Consider the following 15,388-nt stretch of genomic DNA (forward strand, 5'->3'; position numbering starts at 1 on the left):
TAATGTTAAAAAATAACATGAATTTTTGACTTATCCATGGTTTCACAAAAATTGCTCTAAAAAATAAAATTGAAAGATAATCATAAGCCAAACTGTGCGTTTGAAAGACACAATAAACATAAAACGAGAAGTGTCAAAGTGAAATGTCAGAGATATCAGCTGTCAAGCTTAGTACTTAAGGAAATCAGACATTCCATACTTAATAACCTAATGCATTTAAAGTATCTCTAGATGGATAGGAGATAATTATTTTTGGAATATCAGACATTTTACAAATAACATTTTTATTCATTTACCTCATTTTCACTATTTGCTGTTGAAATCAGCCAGTGTAGTTTCCTTCTTGCTGAAGATGAAAGAACATACAGCCAGCTGGTTGCTGTTTCCCACTAGGCCTCCCGGTACCAAGACAAAACGTAACAGTGCTTTGCCCAGATATCCACAGTGGATGTTGTTCATTATTTAATCACATAATTCCAGAGTAGTCTATAGTAGTACTCTGTAAACTTTTTGAGGCAAAAATCCGTTCTTAAGTAGAAAACAAGAAGCTCTGTAAGTTGGGGCAGGGAGGAGGGAGGACTCCCACAGACACAGACCGTGAAAACCCTTGTTCTGAGGGTGGAGACAGGTCAGGAACCTGCCTGAGGTTTCACTGATGGTCGGTAATTCAGCCACCTCCCCTGAGTTATGAATCAGTGTCTTTGCCATTACAGTAAATTATGGACTTTTTATCTGCACGTATGTCTTTGGGATTGACCTCTTTTCAGAGGAATATTTGAGTCAGTGTCCATAGCAGAAAGAGTGGTCATCTGAGAACCCAGGACATCTGTTGCTCACTCGTGCCAAGGACTCGTGGCAAATAACTACCCTTCTTGCCAGTCCCAGTTCCTGACGTTAAAGTAAACGTGACTAGTTCCTTTTGCTTATTTCACAGGGGTTTAAACAGAACAAATAAGTTACTGTTGGTTAATTACCCTGTTCTTTTTTTAGGGAAGCTGTGTAAGGATTGTATGCTTCCTGGCATTAACGTGTATAGTTGGTGATAGGAGGAGGAGAATTTTTCAGTACGAGGATTCTTGGCAGGGATGACAGCTGAAGCTGACTCATCACTTTTTTAAAATCAGAAAATACTTTGTCCACATTGCAACTGGTTTACACTACCTACACCATATTCCCCTAAACAGAACATGTTCTTCAGTAATATCTATTATTTTTGTAGTTCTACATTTAGTAGCAAGGGACCTAAAAGGTACCAATCATTTATTTTTACTAATATCAACAAAATAATATGACCTTACATTTTTTCTCTTCTCTATGTCAGCACAGTTTTTACTGAATACCACTGTATATGGCTGGCGTGGTACTAGGCATTGTGGGGAGTAACTCGGGAAATAGGAGGGCCAGGCGCGTGGCTCATGCCTGCAGTCCTAGCATTGTAGGAGGCCAAGGCAAGAGGATCACTTGAGGCCAGGAGTCTGAGACCAGCCTGAGCAACATAGCAAGAGCCCATCTCTACAAAAAATAGGAAAATTGGCTGGATGTGGTGGTGGCGCCTATAGTCCCAGCTACTTAAGAGGCTGAGGCAGGAGGATCCCTTCAGCCCTGGAGTTCGAGGTTGCAGTGAGCTATGATGACACCACTGTACTCTAGTCCCGGTGACAAAGCGGGACCCTCTCTCAAATAAATAATGGAAGTAGGAGAGGGCCCCTGTTCTCATGGGATGGGCAGTGAGAAGCAGCCACTGCGATGCTGTTAAGGCAGCCGTGTACCACATCAACAGCCTTTTTCCGTCATCCAGGCTTTGGCAGTGAGGTAGGACAATTGTACTTTGTTCTTTTTTGTGTATCCCTGCTACGTTTTTATTTTGGATGAATGGCTTTCGTTCATTAATTCGTGAGTCCATTCAACGTAGTGCTAGATACAAAGTATCACAACTGCAAGTATGATCCAGGTGTGTGCAGCTGTGTAGGATGGTGCCCAGAGCATCTTTTTCCCGTGGGAGTGGAGCTGGGGCTGCACTGCCGGCGTCAGTGCCTGCCCTGAGCTGTGCCCTCCGTGAACCGTGCCCCACAGGGACTGGGAAACCCCAGGCAGTCCAGCCCAGCCCACCAGTGCCCGACTACTGATAACTGGTGACCTCCTTTCTGCTTTGCTCTCATACAGAATTTGTGCATCCTGACTGCTGGTCAAAGCTCATCTATTAATGATATATATCATCTATATGATAGTAATATATATAAAATATATATTAATCATGTAGACACTGGGAGCACGGCCAGTGCAGAAAGGGGAAGCATTGTTCCTCGTTTTGCTTCAGGATTGAACTGTTTTTAGCATTTCTTGAACTATTTTGGATGTTCCTAAAAGTACACGGCTGGGTGGGTTTTCCTGAGACCAGAATGATTTGCCTCTTTAAGGTATGTTGAGTTGAGGGAAAGGGGGACGGTTTCCTTACAAAAGCAGGGTACAGTGTGTGTCTTCCGCAGTGGCCTCAGCCTTGGTAGCTTCGTTTATCCAGTCAGTTGCTGTAAGTAGCAGGCACGTTCCTGAAGAGTAATGGGTTGCTGTGCTGTTTTTAAATTAATACATGCTATTTATTAACCTATGTTGTCACAGTCACAGTGACTTTCCCTCTAAGTATTTCAAGTGTTAATGTGATTGTTGTGGGCCCCGATTACATTTGTCTGGTGTCATGTCTTTATCTGTTCCCGAACTAAAACTAATCTTAAAATAACTGTTTTTCCTCCGTTCCCCAACTCAAGGTCCATGGTCCCACTGCTTCAGGTGATATCAAGGGGCTCGCCCATGTCTTTTGAGGATTCCAGTCGAATCATCCCGCTCTTTTACCTTTTTAGCTCCTTGTTTAGTCATTCGCTGATTTCCATACATGATAATGAATTCTTCGGTGATCCCATAGAAGGTGAGAATTTTGAGAAATCAGTTCGTTGCTGTCTACATGGCCTGTCGGTTTTTCTTTTAAGTCTTGCAGTGCGTGAAGAAATGAAAACAGAAACGTGATAGAAAACTGGGTCGTGTTTCTCAGTTGTAGGTCAGAGACGGTCGTCAATGATGCCTTTCACGCTGGAGGAGCTGGTGGTGCTGTCGCGCTGCCTCCGGGACGCCTGCCTGGGCATCATCAAGCTGGCCCACCCCGAGACCAGGCCGGAGGTGCGGGAGGAGTACGCCACGGCCTTCCAGAGCATCGGGGTCACCACCAGCTCCGACGTGCAGCAGTGTATACAGATGGAGCAGAAACGTTGGATTCAGTTATTTAAGGTATGGAGGATGTGTGTTTTAGTGCTTACTGAGGTCCCATAGTATGCAAACGTGTTTTGTCTTGACTCGTTTCAGAAGAATAGGTTTGTTTCCAGCATACATTTTAATTTGCAGAACTTTTTAATTAAAAAAGTGATTTTAGGCCGGGCATGGTGGCTCACACCTGTAATCCTAGCACTCTGGGAGGCCGAGGTGGGCGGATCGTTTGAGCTCAGGAGTTCGAGACCAGCCTGAGCAAGAGTGAGACCCCATCTCTACTAAAAATAGAAAGAAATTATATGGACAGCTAAAATATATATATAGAAAAAATTAGCCGGACATGGTGGTGCATGCCTGTAGTCCCAGCTACTCGGGAGGCTGAGACAGGAGGATCGCTTGAGCCCAGGAGTTTGAGGTTGCTGTGAGCTAGGCTGACTCCACGGCACTCACTCTAGCCTGGGCAACAGAGTGAGACTCTGTCTCAAAAAAAAAAAAAAAAATTAAAAAAAAAAAAAGTGATTTTAATTTAAATTTACCTCATTTTAAAACCTTGTTTTTACATTGTTACATATATCTTTTGTAAATTGCCACAAGTACTTAACTGTGACAAGGTGAAGTATAATTTAAAATTTTTAATGTTTTCATTTAAAATTTCTTACAGATTTTATTTTTCAAATAACTGATTAATAAGGTAGAATAGGTCATTAATTTTAAATGCAAGTTATATGTAAATTATTTTAAAATATCTTCATTTTAAAAGAGAAGTTATGAGTTACTGTGGCTGGAATGTTGGCAGGAAACCACCACCACTGAGAATATAACCACTGGGGTAGAAGAAAAGAAAGGGAAAAGGGTGCTTGACTTCCCATGAAATTTCTGCAGCAAACACATCTAGTCAGCTAAAATTGCTCATTAAAGGAGTGAGAGCAGAAGAAATGCATTTTCCAAATTGGATGCTAGATTTACAGTCCGTTTGATACCAGTGACCTCTCGCACACTAATGTTCAGTTCGAGTCATCAGCTGTCCCTTCGGGTCTTTTATCACTGCTTTTGTCAAGCTATCTATTTAATTGAAAGAAGTTAATTGAATGAAAATGATCAACTAAGCTTGTATTAATATTGCTAATGGAACTTTCTTCTTGGCCATGTTTGGAGAAAGATGTCAAGCTAGACTTTAGGAAGGGCCCATTAATGCTTGCACTTAACCTGATGGGCTAATTAAGGAATGCTTATTCATTCTACAAGTCCGGGAGAGTCTCTAGCCAGCCCATTCTGCCTGATTTTACAACACATTTCACTTATGAGCATGAGCATTAGTAGCAGAGAGAGTAACTGATAATGTTTTGATTGCAGTGAATACAGCACTAATGCATCATTGAATTTATAATTGTGCAGATTGGTGTAATATATGTTTGCACAATTTATTTTAATTACCTATCTCTATATTCCTAAGTAAACTTTAAAGGTCACATGTTAAGCCCTTAATATATCTTTTCTTAGCAATTGATAATTTTGTAACTTTTCTAAGTTAAAAATAAGCTATCTTATTAAAATTTATGATCCCTACGTAAGCTTTTCCTGGGTATGGGTATTATGGTAGCATATGTGTTTTCTTTTCAGTATTTAATTAAACTCTGGGATCTTTGTTAATAAAGGTTTCCATTACATAGGATATCAGGTTGTGTGTACAATATCAGATAATTTCATTGTGTTATAGCACCTATTGAGAGTTTTATAATTTTCATATGACAGGCTTATCTTTAGGACATAGATGTCTCTGAAGTTAATAATGCTGTGTATTTTTCACCCTGGCCCTGCTTTGTTTTGCTTAAGCATTAAATTAAAATCTTGTAGTGAACTCTTTTCTTTAGGCCTCAAAGTGACTCCTTAGCACTTTTATTAGTCACTGAAGGTTTTAACAATTAGGGTGAAAGTTCACTTTTTTTGGTACAGGATTGTTGTAGGTTTGAAATTGAGTTGTTATAAAGACCTCTTGAGTTTGGAATAGAATAATTTGAAGACAATTTTTTGAATGGATTTCTGTTCTTTGACCAAAACAGTCCCCCCAACACCATTTTATCCTACTTGTTATTAAGGTGAGCCCTAAAAATAACAAAAACAAGGCATAGTCTTTTAGCAATCAGCTCCATTCGTTTTTCTTTTAAGAAAATATTAATCATGAAATGGTAAGAACTTACTCCTGAGTGGTTACTATGTTTCAGGTGGTATTCTAAGAGCTTTGCATATATTAATTGATTTAATATTAATACAATAATTCTGTGAGAAAGATACTGTATTTATGCCTATTTTACAAATGATGTCACGTAGCTAGTGGTTGGTAGAGCTAGCTGCTACTCTACATTCCCCTTTGAAAAGTATTAAAATAAAATTTTATCCACATTTTTAATATATCATAGTGCCAAATTGGAGTTGAATAATTCAAGGCAGAATCAACCAAGGAGGGTAAAAGCATTTTGCCAATGATCTCCTACCTTCTGTTGATTTTGACAGAGTTGCAAATGATGAGACCTGACTCCTTCGGCACCAGCCATTTTCATTTCTCAGGCTTTTGATGGTCCTGCCGAGCTCATTTGTGTAAGAGGCTCTGTTGGCTGGTCACAGGACATAGAATTTTAAGTGGATAGAGTCATCTTTCTTTGTCACTGTAAGAATTGAGGTCAGTTTCTAAGCCCTGCATTGACACTGCTAAAACAGTTTATGCATTTATCAAATTTATAAACTCCTCCTGAAGTGTAATTTATAGCTATAATTGCTTTAGCTCTATGAGGAGATAGGAAATTCTGTTTTGATATGTCGTTGTGTGCAGCTACCAAAATTAACAGGAATTCCCTCAGTGGTGCGGCAGGGAGAGAGGAGGCGGCTCTCACGCCTTCCGTCTGGGTATGTGCACACGGGGAGAAAGAGCTGTGTTGGGAGTGAGTTTCACTTTCTTGGTGGTTGATTCGTACTTTTCAATTTCAAAAAAGTTTTTTAAAAAAGTAAAAATTTAAAACAATAGTAATGCCCTAACTAAAACCCTAGCGTGCCATCATCAACTGTCAGCGTTAGCCCAAAGTTGCAGAGTGATACACCCGAATTTTGTTTTTGTAGAGCTCTGCCATATCCTTTTCTGTCTTTGAAGGTTTGAATTTTTTGTTTTTGCTTTTTGACTAAAGTGGACACTTTGAGTAGTAATTTTATAGAGTTTATAAATGGGGTGGAGAATACCATTTTTTAAAATATGCCAGTTTTTAACAAGTGATAACTAAGAGCTGTATAAAACTTGATTAACTTCTGACAGCTGCAGCCAAGAGCGGATACTTCCTGGTGGTGGCAGGCCAGGGGCAGGCAGCCTGCAGCCTGGGGGCCACACGTGGCCCTCCGATCCCCAGTGCAGCCCTTGACCGAAACTGGGCTTCACAAAACAAATCCCTCTGTCAAGACGGTTTGTTCTGTAAAATTTGGATTCATTCAAAAGGCTGTACTCAAGGATCCAGAGGACCACATGTGGCCCCCCGCCCTGCGTGGTCACGGTCTGCTGGGGGTCATGAGGAATTCAGACTGGGTCCCTGTTGTCCCTGTGTAGTGAGGAAGACAAGCACTCAGCTACTCACGCTGAGAGAACAAGCCTGAGGGGCGGCACTGTGGGAGCACGGAGGCCGCAGCGCCAGCTCCAGCATCGTCTCTGCTGTAGGAGGCGGGCGTTGCCTGGGAGGTGACTTTCTTGGAGCTGGTGCATTACAGGTTTTTCTCATATGTCATTTTTATATATTCTTCATCATGAAGTCAAATTTTTAAAGTTTTCTCTTTTGATCTGTTCACCACATTACACATTGACCACACTTAAATACCTGTAAATTATATGCTTTTTATTGAGATTTTAAAGTATTAACTAAGCTATTTGGTTTTACTTATCTGATTTTACATAGACTTTTATATTATAATGTAACTTGGTCTTCCAGTTGCCTTTCAGAACTTTGACTATATGTACTCACTTTTCAGTTGCAATACTGTTTCCAAATATCCGTCATCTGCACTCAGAAATGTCATAATTTAACATTAATAGCCTTAAGTCATTTAATTTAGATATAAATTTATTATTTGATAATATATTTTCTTAAGAAGTGATAATATAGGCAGTGCTTAAGAATATTTCCCCAAGGATAATTACGCAAGATTTTCTTACAATCAGCATAGCCAGTGAACTCTCTAACACACCGTGATCTTGGGAAAATAGTGCATGTTAATTTATAATCCTTAACTTGGACAGATGTCAAGTTGAGTTTTTATAAGGAATTTCTATGTTTCTGTGCAGTTATGTACTTGATCTTTTTAATTTGGGGGTTGAGGGAAACCTGCCTGTAAGTATCGCCTATTTTTAATTCAAATGGTACATGATAGAGCATGTGTAACAATTATATGTGTTTCTAGGTATTCAATTTATTAGTTTCTGAACCTTTAGTCTAAAGTTTTGAGCTAGTGTGCAAGAACATGATATGTGGGACAAGAGTTAACGCACCAAGTGAACATAATCCTGTGTATTTAAGACTTACAACCTACTAGAACTTGTACATTGAGCTAGAGAGAGCCAGTTTTTCTGATGTGTGTTTGCTGTTTTATTTTACTTTCTGCCAGTCACCACCCTGGTTCTCAAGTCTCCATATATCAGAACCGCTAGGAGCAGCTGGGACAGCCGCTGACTGGCTCAGCCTCGGAGGAGTTGACCCGGGCTGTCCTCGGGTGGCCTGTGGGCACTTGCCAAAGCTCCGGGAGTTCTAACCCGAGGCAAAGGGTAGGAGCCACGGGCCTAACTCCACCTGTCAGAATTCACTCTGGGCAGGTTTTTGTAACAGTTGATCTCAATTTGCAAAATTGGGTTCACCTATGACTTTTAGGTGCTGTTTAAAATTCTAGAAGTCTTTCCATTTTGGTAAAGTCTCCTAGAAACCTTGATAAAATTTATTTATTTATTTTTGAGACAGAGTCTCACTCTGTTGCCCAGGCTAGAGTGAGTGCTGTGGTATCAGCCTAGCTCACAGCAACCTCAAACTCCTGGGCTCAAGCAATCCTCCTGCCTCAGCCTCCCAAGTAGCTGGGACTATAGGCATGTGCCACCATGCCTGGCTAATTTTTTATATATATATTTTTTAGTTGTCCAGCTAATTTCTTTCTATTTTTTTAGTAGAGGCAGGGTCTCGCTCTTGCTCAGGCTGGTCTCGAATTTCTGAGCTCAAACGATCCACCCGCCTCGGCCTCCCAGAGTGCTAGGATTACAGGCGTGAGCCACCATTCCCAGCCTTGATAAAATTTTAATTGAAACAAAAACTCTAATGAATTCAACATTGGCTATCTGTTCATCAGTTTAAAATTGTTACTCAGTTTTTCTTACCTTTCATAATCTTTAGTCAATTTATGTAATTTTTTACTGGTTACCTCCACAAACTTTCTGTTTTCGGTACTAAATATTTTCGGAGCGGTTGAGTTGGTGACACTGAAAGTGAATGTGGAGAAAAGGACGTATTTAAAGGTGTTTTCACATCACAGAATGGATCCAGTCAGATTTTCATGGTTTCCTAATATTTATGTTTTTCTTTAAAACTTAGAAGAAAAATAGTTTATATGAAGGAGGAAAAATATTCTTAGTTGATTTTGAGGTATGATTATTTGACATTTCTAAAAACTATTTTTGGAAGTGGTCTAGGGCTAATCATGCCATATTTAGTAAATAAAAATGCAGGTCACCCAGTTAAATTTGAATTTCAGGTAAATCACAATTACTTTAAAAAATGTAATTATGTCCCATGCAATATTTGGGACATACTTTTACTAAAAGCATATTATTTGATGTTTATCTGAAACTCAGATTTAACTAGATGTCCTGTATTTTCTCTGGCGTTCATATCCAGGACTCGTCTTCAAGTTTAACTTAAGATATGCTTTCCCACAGTGACTGCTGTCTGGCATCCCTCCGTGACGTGCCTCCTCAGACTCAAATCGCCTTTTGCCTTCTGCTTTCCTCTCTCTCTCCTTGGCCCTCCCTTTCTCTACTCTTTCCTCCCTTTTTTTTTTTTTTTTTTGGAAGAGGATCAGTGGTACTAGGACATTTTATACGTAATATGTGATTACTTCTTTTTCCACTTTTAAGATATGAAAATATGGGCCGGGCGCGGTGGCTCACGCCTGTAATCCTAGCACTCTGGGAGGCCGAGGTGGGCGGATCGTTTGTGCTCAGGAGTTCGAGACCAGCCTGAGCAAGAGCGAGACCCCACCTCTACTAAAAATAGAAAGAAATTATATGGACAGCTAAAAATATATATTAAAAAAAAAAAATAAGCCGGGCATGGTGGCGCATGCCTGTAGTCCCAGCTACTCGGGGGGCTGAGACAGGAGGATCGCTTGAGCTCAGGAGTTTGAGGTTGCTGTGAGCTAGGCTGACGCCACGGCACTCACTCTAGCCTGGGCAACAGAGTGAGACTCTGTCTCAAAAAAAAAAAAAAAAAAAAAAGATATGAAAATATGAAAGAGGGTGCCCCAAACTGAAACTTTTTAATGTTTAATTTTGCGATAATTTTGAAGAAGAATGTAAATGAGGGCACTAATTGCCTTATACCTAAGTTAATAACTTTGTGACCTGTAGAAAATAAATGTCCTCATAAATAGAGGATGAACAGAGATGAACATCTAAGAGTGGACACAGTTTTGTTTTCTGTGGTTAGGCAGATCTGGTCCTCCCCTCCATGACCTTGACCAAGTTACCCCTTGCCCTCATTAAACCTGAGTTTCCTTGGGAGTGTTAAATTCATGGGGTCCCAATATTTAGTGGGATGATGCAGTTAAATACATGTAAATATTTGTCAGAAAGCATGTCCTTTATTAACTATTGTGTTTATAAAAGGTTAAATTTAGCATGGTAGCTATTTAATCTGGATTTATCTATAGTATCAGGTGGTCATGAAAGTGGAAGGACATTTTCTTCATACAGAAAGATGATACTTCTGTCTCTAGTACTGGAAGAGCGTGTGGTGTGCCTCCCATGGACTACCTGTATTTGTCCCCGATGAGGATAGCACGTGTGATGTTACACAGCTAATTGAGATTTAATCTTTACTTTTGAAGAGTAAAGCTGAGTGACTTTTAAGAATTAAGTGCATTAGGTCAATGACATTATTTCGAGCATGGAGTTAACCAGATAGAACCTAAAACAAGGCTATTGTCTTCTACCTGTGCTGCACAAGAAATCGATAATTATAAAACATTGAATCTACGTAACTTGACCCCTTGAGCAAGCACAGCAGATTCAAGGGTCAAGGCATCACTAACTCCAGATTTACCCTGGCTACTTAAACTACTTCAGAAAGGATGATGATTACTATAGTATTGTGATGGGCTTTTAAATGTCACAAGAGAGATGCCACTTCAAAATTGATAAGAAATGTCCACTAGTTAGAAAGCTGTATTCCGGATCTGCAGGGGTTTTTATTAATGTAGTTTTATTTGCATGGCCAAAGTGCTCAGATATTCCTTTTTTCTGTCCATGGGTAGGTTATTCAGGTGGCGTCCACGTTATAGTGGCCTGAGATAGCAATCCAAGGACCCTTTCTCACCATTTTTCCTCGGGGACACAATTTTTGGTATCCCTGTATGCCAGGATTTGCATTTCTTTAAAAAAGCATTTGTATTTCTATTGTATGTAGATGCTAAATGATGGAATTTTAAAGGGAAATCTAATAACAATTGAGATTGTGTGATCTTGCTTATCTAGTGGGTATATTTAGAAATCGTTGTTCTGATTTTATTATTCCTCTGATTATCCTAATGTATTTTATTTAATTAGAAGCAGAGTGTACATAAACCTGAGTGACTTTTTCGGAAAACACCATCGCAGTCTTCTTGAATTCCCTAGTAGGTTTATGATTGAATCCTGATTGTAGAGGTTTAAAACTTTGGATTTAAAATTTTGGTTTATCTTTGCTTATAAAAGATACATTTCTATTCAATATAGAATTTCAGGTCTTTTTTAAATAGTGCTGTTAGGTCTCTTTAATCGTATATTATAAAATTTACAAATAATTATTGATCCCCCTCAGTCATTGAGTACCTACTCGGTTCCGTGGTAGTTATAATAGTTGGATTCTCTTTGTAAGGAGCCAGAGAGGAACTATAAAATTGCTCATTCAGAAGAAAATGATAATAAAAGACTAAGGTATGATAATGTAGTGAAAATTTTTGTAGGCCAGACCATTTGGGGAATGAGACTACATCTTTGTGGAGTGATGGTGGGAAGTGGACTGAACTCCAGAGGCTTGTTTAAGGGAAATACCGAAATTTGTGTGTGGGGTGAGGGTGGGGAGGATGTGAGGATGATTACTAGATGCTTCCCTTTTCCTGCAGTGCCCTTGGTACAGTGTTTCTCAAAAAAATAAGGCATGCTGTTTTAACTTAGGAAAGTTTTTTTTTTTTTTTTTTTTTTTTTTTGAGACAGAGTCTCACTCTGTTGCCCAGGCTAGAGTGAGTGCCGTGGCGTCAGCCTAGCTCACAGCAACCTCAAACTCCTGAGCTCAAGCGATCCTCCTGTCTCAGCCTCCCGAGTAGCTGGGACTATAGGGATGCGCCACCATGCCCGGCTAATTTTTTCTATATATATTTTTAGCTGTCCATATAATTTCTTTCTATTTTTAGTAGAGATGGGGTCTCCCTCCTGCTCAGGCTGGTCTCGAACTCCTGAGCTCAAACGATCCGCCCACCTCGGCCTCCCAGAGTGCTAGGATTACAGGCGTGAGCCACCGCGCCCGGCCAACTTAGGAAAGTTTTACGAAATTGCACCACATGGAGATGTCTTTCATTGTAGCTCAGCTGAGCTAATAACACTTCCAAATTTGTGTTTCAAAACTTATTCACCATTTCTCTCATAATTAAAGAAAATTCTCCTGTGCATGTGTGTGTTGATTTTCTATACATATTTGTTTGCAGATAACTGCTTTGTGCGCATTCTTATGCTGGCAGAGAAAAACCCTTTTCTGTCCCTGGTTTGGTGGTTTGTAGCCAGATGCGATGCTGGGTCCCACTGCCGTGGGCCGCTCTGGTCAGAGGTGTGCGTGGCTCTGCGCAGCGGCAGTTACTGACCTCGCTCGTGTGACACAGACCTGTTCTCTCCCTGCAGGTGATCACCAACCTAGTGAAAATGTTGAAGTCCAGAGACACAAGGAGAAGTTTTTGTCCTCCAAATCACTGGCTGTCAGAACAAGAAGATATTAAAGCAGATAAGGTGTCAATGAAAAATCTTTTTAATATTTTTTAATTAAAAATATTTTTCAGCTTTTGTCTTTCTGAGGAGAAAAATAATCCTTTAAAACTGTTTGTCTTATTGCTTATTCACTAAGTATTAATGGTAAACCTTAACTGCTAACTCTTTGGTTGCATAGTGGAACATAGCACTAGCATTGACTTACATGCATTCTGAGTTTGTTATTAATCCTAATTTTCCTCTTAAACCTCAAATTATATTGAAGCCTAATGATTCTTTGTTGATGTTGAAAAAGATGTTGCTTCTATTGGTATTAGTAATAAATACACAAGGGCTGTCCGGAAAGTATCCAGCCATTGTTACTGTAACAAGCACGTTACATGGCTGGGTGCTTTCCGGACAGCCCTCGTAGGTTCAATACTTGCAGGAAATAGATCTCCTTAACTCTCCACAGAAGCAGAGACAAATTTGAGTATTACTAAGATCTACATCTAAAACAGATTCAGTAGTACAATATGTTAGAGAAAAATTTAAGTAACATTAACAGGGCATGAAGTGTTTTCATTTTTGTTTTTCAGAAAAGAGTGGATTCATGTCAGAATCTTAGGGCTGGGAGATAGGGAATAGAGGGGTGGAGAAGAAAGCAGATCACAGAAATATTAAAGAGCAAACGTGAGTGCTTAGAACAGTTTCATAAGCATTCCTGTGCCCTCATGAGCTATTTTGTCTTTAAGTATATGGCCTCTAACGCCACTGACCAGCGTCAGCAACTATGTCAGACCCGAGAGCAGCAGACGCTCCAGCCCAGGCAGGGGTTTCCAAACAGCATTTCTCACCGAGAAGCAGCAGTCGCTTGGCACAATGGTTGGTTCTAGGTCTGGGGACCCTACAGGATGGGTGTGGAGCGTCCTGTCACACTAGGGAGCAAGGGAGCCACAAAAGGCTCCTGGGTCGTGTGGCAGGATCCGGAGGCACTGGAAGGCCTACAGCTGGCCACGAGCGGGAGAGGTGACCTCGGTAGAAACAGCTGCAGGTGACTCGAATATCAGGTGTGCTTAAATCTATGATTTAATAATACTAAAAAGAAAACTTCATTGGTCATTTTCGTAGGATGCAAAGGAACCACTTTTTTTTTTTTTTTTTGAGACAGAGTCTCGCTCTGTTGCTCTGGGTAGAGTGCCGTGGCATCATCATAGCTCACAGCAGCCTCAAACTCCTGGGCAAGCAATCCTCTTGCCTCAGCCTCCCAAGTAGCTGGGACTACAAGCACATGCCATGACACCTGGCTAATTTTTCTATTTTTAGTAGAGATGGGGTCACTCTTGCTCAGGCTGATCTAGAACTCCTGACCTCCAGCAATCCTCCCGCCTCAACCTCCCAGAGCGCTAGGATTACAGGCGTGAGCCACCGCGCCCGCCCACCTCATTATTTTGAAAACTGTTTTGACTAAAAGAAGTAATCAAGTATTTAGCCTGCCTTTCCTTTATGAACTGTACCTCAGGCTAACCAGGTGGTTGATGATGTGTGATCTTTCTCGTAGAAGTATTCATGTTAATAATACGTGAAACTAGAATCACCCCATTCTGCAGGCCCTTGTGAAATAGAAGACCTAGGCAGTGCTACTCCAGTTGTGATCCGTGCCCTGGGCCTGCTGGTCTGAGGCTGTGTGAGCGTCCCCCCAGGAGATGAGGCTCTGGTGCGGGAATGTAAATCATTGCACCCCTGCCTTCCTCCAGAAAGTATTGCTATGGGAAAATAGCAGCTGAGCCCAGCAGCTTGTGTAGGGACCCAGTTGTTTATATTTTGGCACGGGTTCTTTATCTCATCGCCCACCTGGAGCAGGGTACACACACCACACTGGGAGTGGCTTTAATCTCGCCTCCTGTGAAAGAGCTCCCCAGCCAGCTAAGAAACATTCCTGCCAAAAAATTAAATCTGAATGTGATGAAACCTCTATATCTAACTGCAAGCTTACAGGAAATGGAGGGATTAGAAGTACATGTTTAACAACCCCATGAGGATGCAATTAGCAAAATCCAGATCATGGGAAATTTTACTGGACAAAAGTTTCTGCTGCTTCATTAAAAATCGGAAGGGGTTAGGCGTGGTGGCTCACACCTGTAATCCCAGCACTTTGGGAGACCAAGGTGGGAGGATCCCTTGAGCCCAGGAGTTAGATGTTGCAGTGAACTATGATGGTGCCACTGTACTCTAGCCCAGGCAATAGAGCAAGACCCTGTTTCAAAATAAATAAAATTTAAAATCAAGTGTGATATATTTTGCTTCATGAAGTAATGACATTATCATGACTTACTATGTCTAGATATTGTACATCATTAAATAAAACAATTAGAGATTTCTTTGGGCTGTATTAGAAAAAGTAGTTAAACTGCAAAAGTACGAAAGTTCAGCCAGCATACAAGAGGGCATGAGAAGGTGGTGTGAAAAGAACATGAAGGTATTAGAGCAAAGAGAGAGTCCAGCCACTAGAAGAAAACATGAAGCACCGATTGTGTTCAGGTGAGACCAGGTAGCAGTTTGTGCAGGAAGTGCTGAACAAGGGTTGCCCCCGCAGGTCACTCAGCTCTACGTGCCCTCGTCCAGACACGTGTGGAGGTTCCGGCGCATGGGGAGGATAGGCCCACTGCAGTCCACCCTGGATGGTGAGTGTCCTAGGATGCAGGCGTGTTGAGGAATGATTTACACACTGTAGAATTCACTCCTTTTAGTGTTCTGTGATTTTTTTTTTTTATAAACAACATCCAGTTGTGTAACCGCCACCAAGATAACAATGTAGAATAGTTTATTACCCCGAAAATTACCTTGAGCTCCTCGGTGGCCAACCCCTCCCCTGGCCCCGGCTCCTGGCAGCCACTGATGCGTGTGGCA

General features: G+C 40.9%; 1 protein-coding gene across 2 annotated transcripts in view; it reads left to right on the forward strand.

The window, feature by feature from the left end:
• Window positions 1-15,388, forward strand: part of UBE3C (ubiquitin protein ligase E3C) — a 109,983-nt gene that overhangs the window by 45,537 nt on the left and 49,058 nt on the right. For both annotated transcript variants that reach the window (XM_069461294.1, XM_069461295.1), the window contains 4 exons: window positions 2,763-2,920; window positions 3,044-3,276; window positions 12,416-12,520; window positions 15,075-15,162. In XM_069461294.1, coding sequence (XP_069317395.1) covers window positions 2,763-2,920; window positions 3,044-3,276; window positions 12,416-12,520; window positions 15,075-15,162 — 584 coding nt within the window. The remainder of the gene's footprint in view (window positions 1-2,762; window positions 2,921-3,043; window positions 3,277-12,415; window positions 12,521-15,074; window positions 15,163-15,388) is intronic.

This window comes from Eulemur rufifrons, chromosome 29 (assembly GCF_041146395.1).
Source record: "Eulemur rufifrons isolate Redbay chromosome 29, OSU_ERuf_1, whole genome shotgun sequence".
NCBI classification, from domain to species: Eukaryota; Metazoa; Chordata; class Mammalia; order Primates; family Lemuridae; genus Eulemur; species Eulemur rufifrons.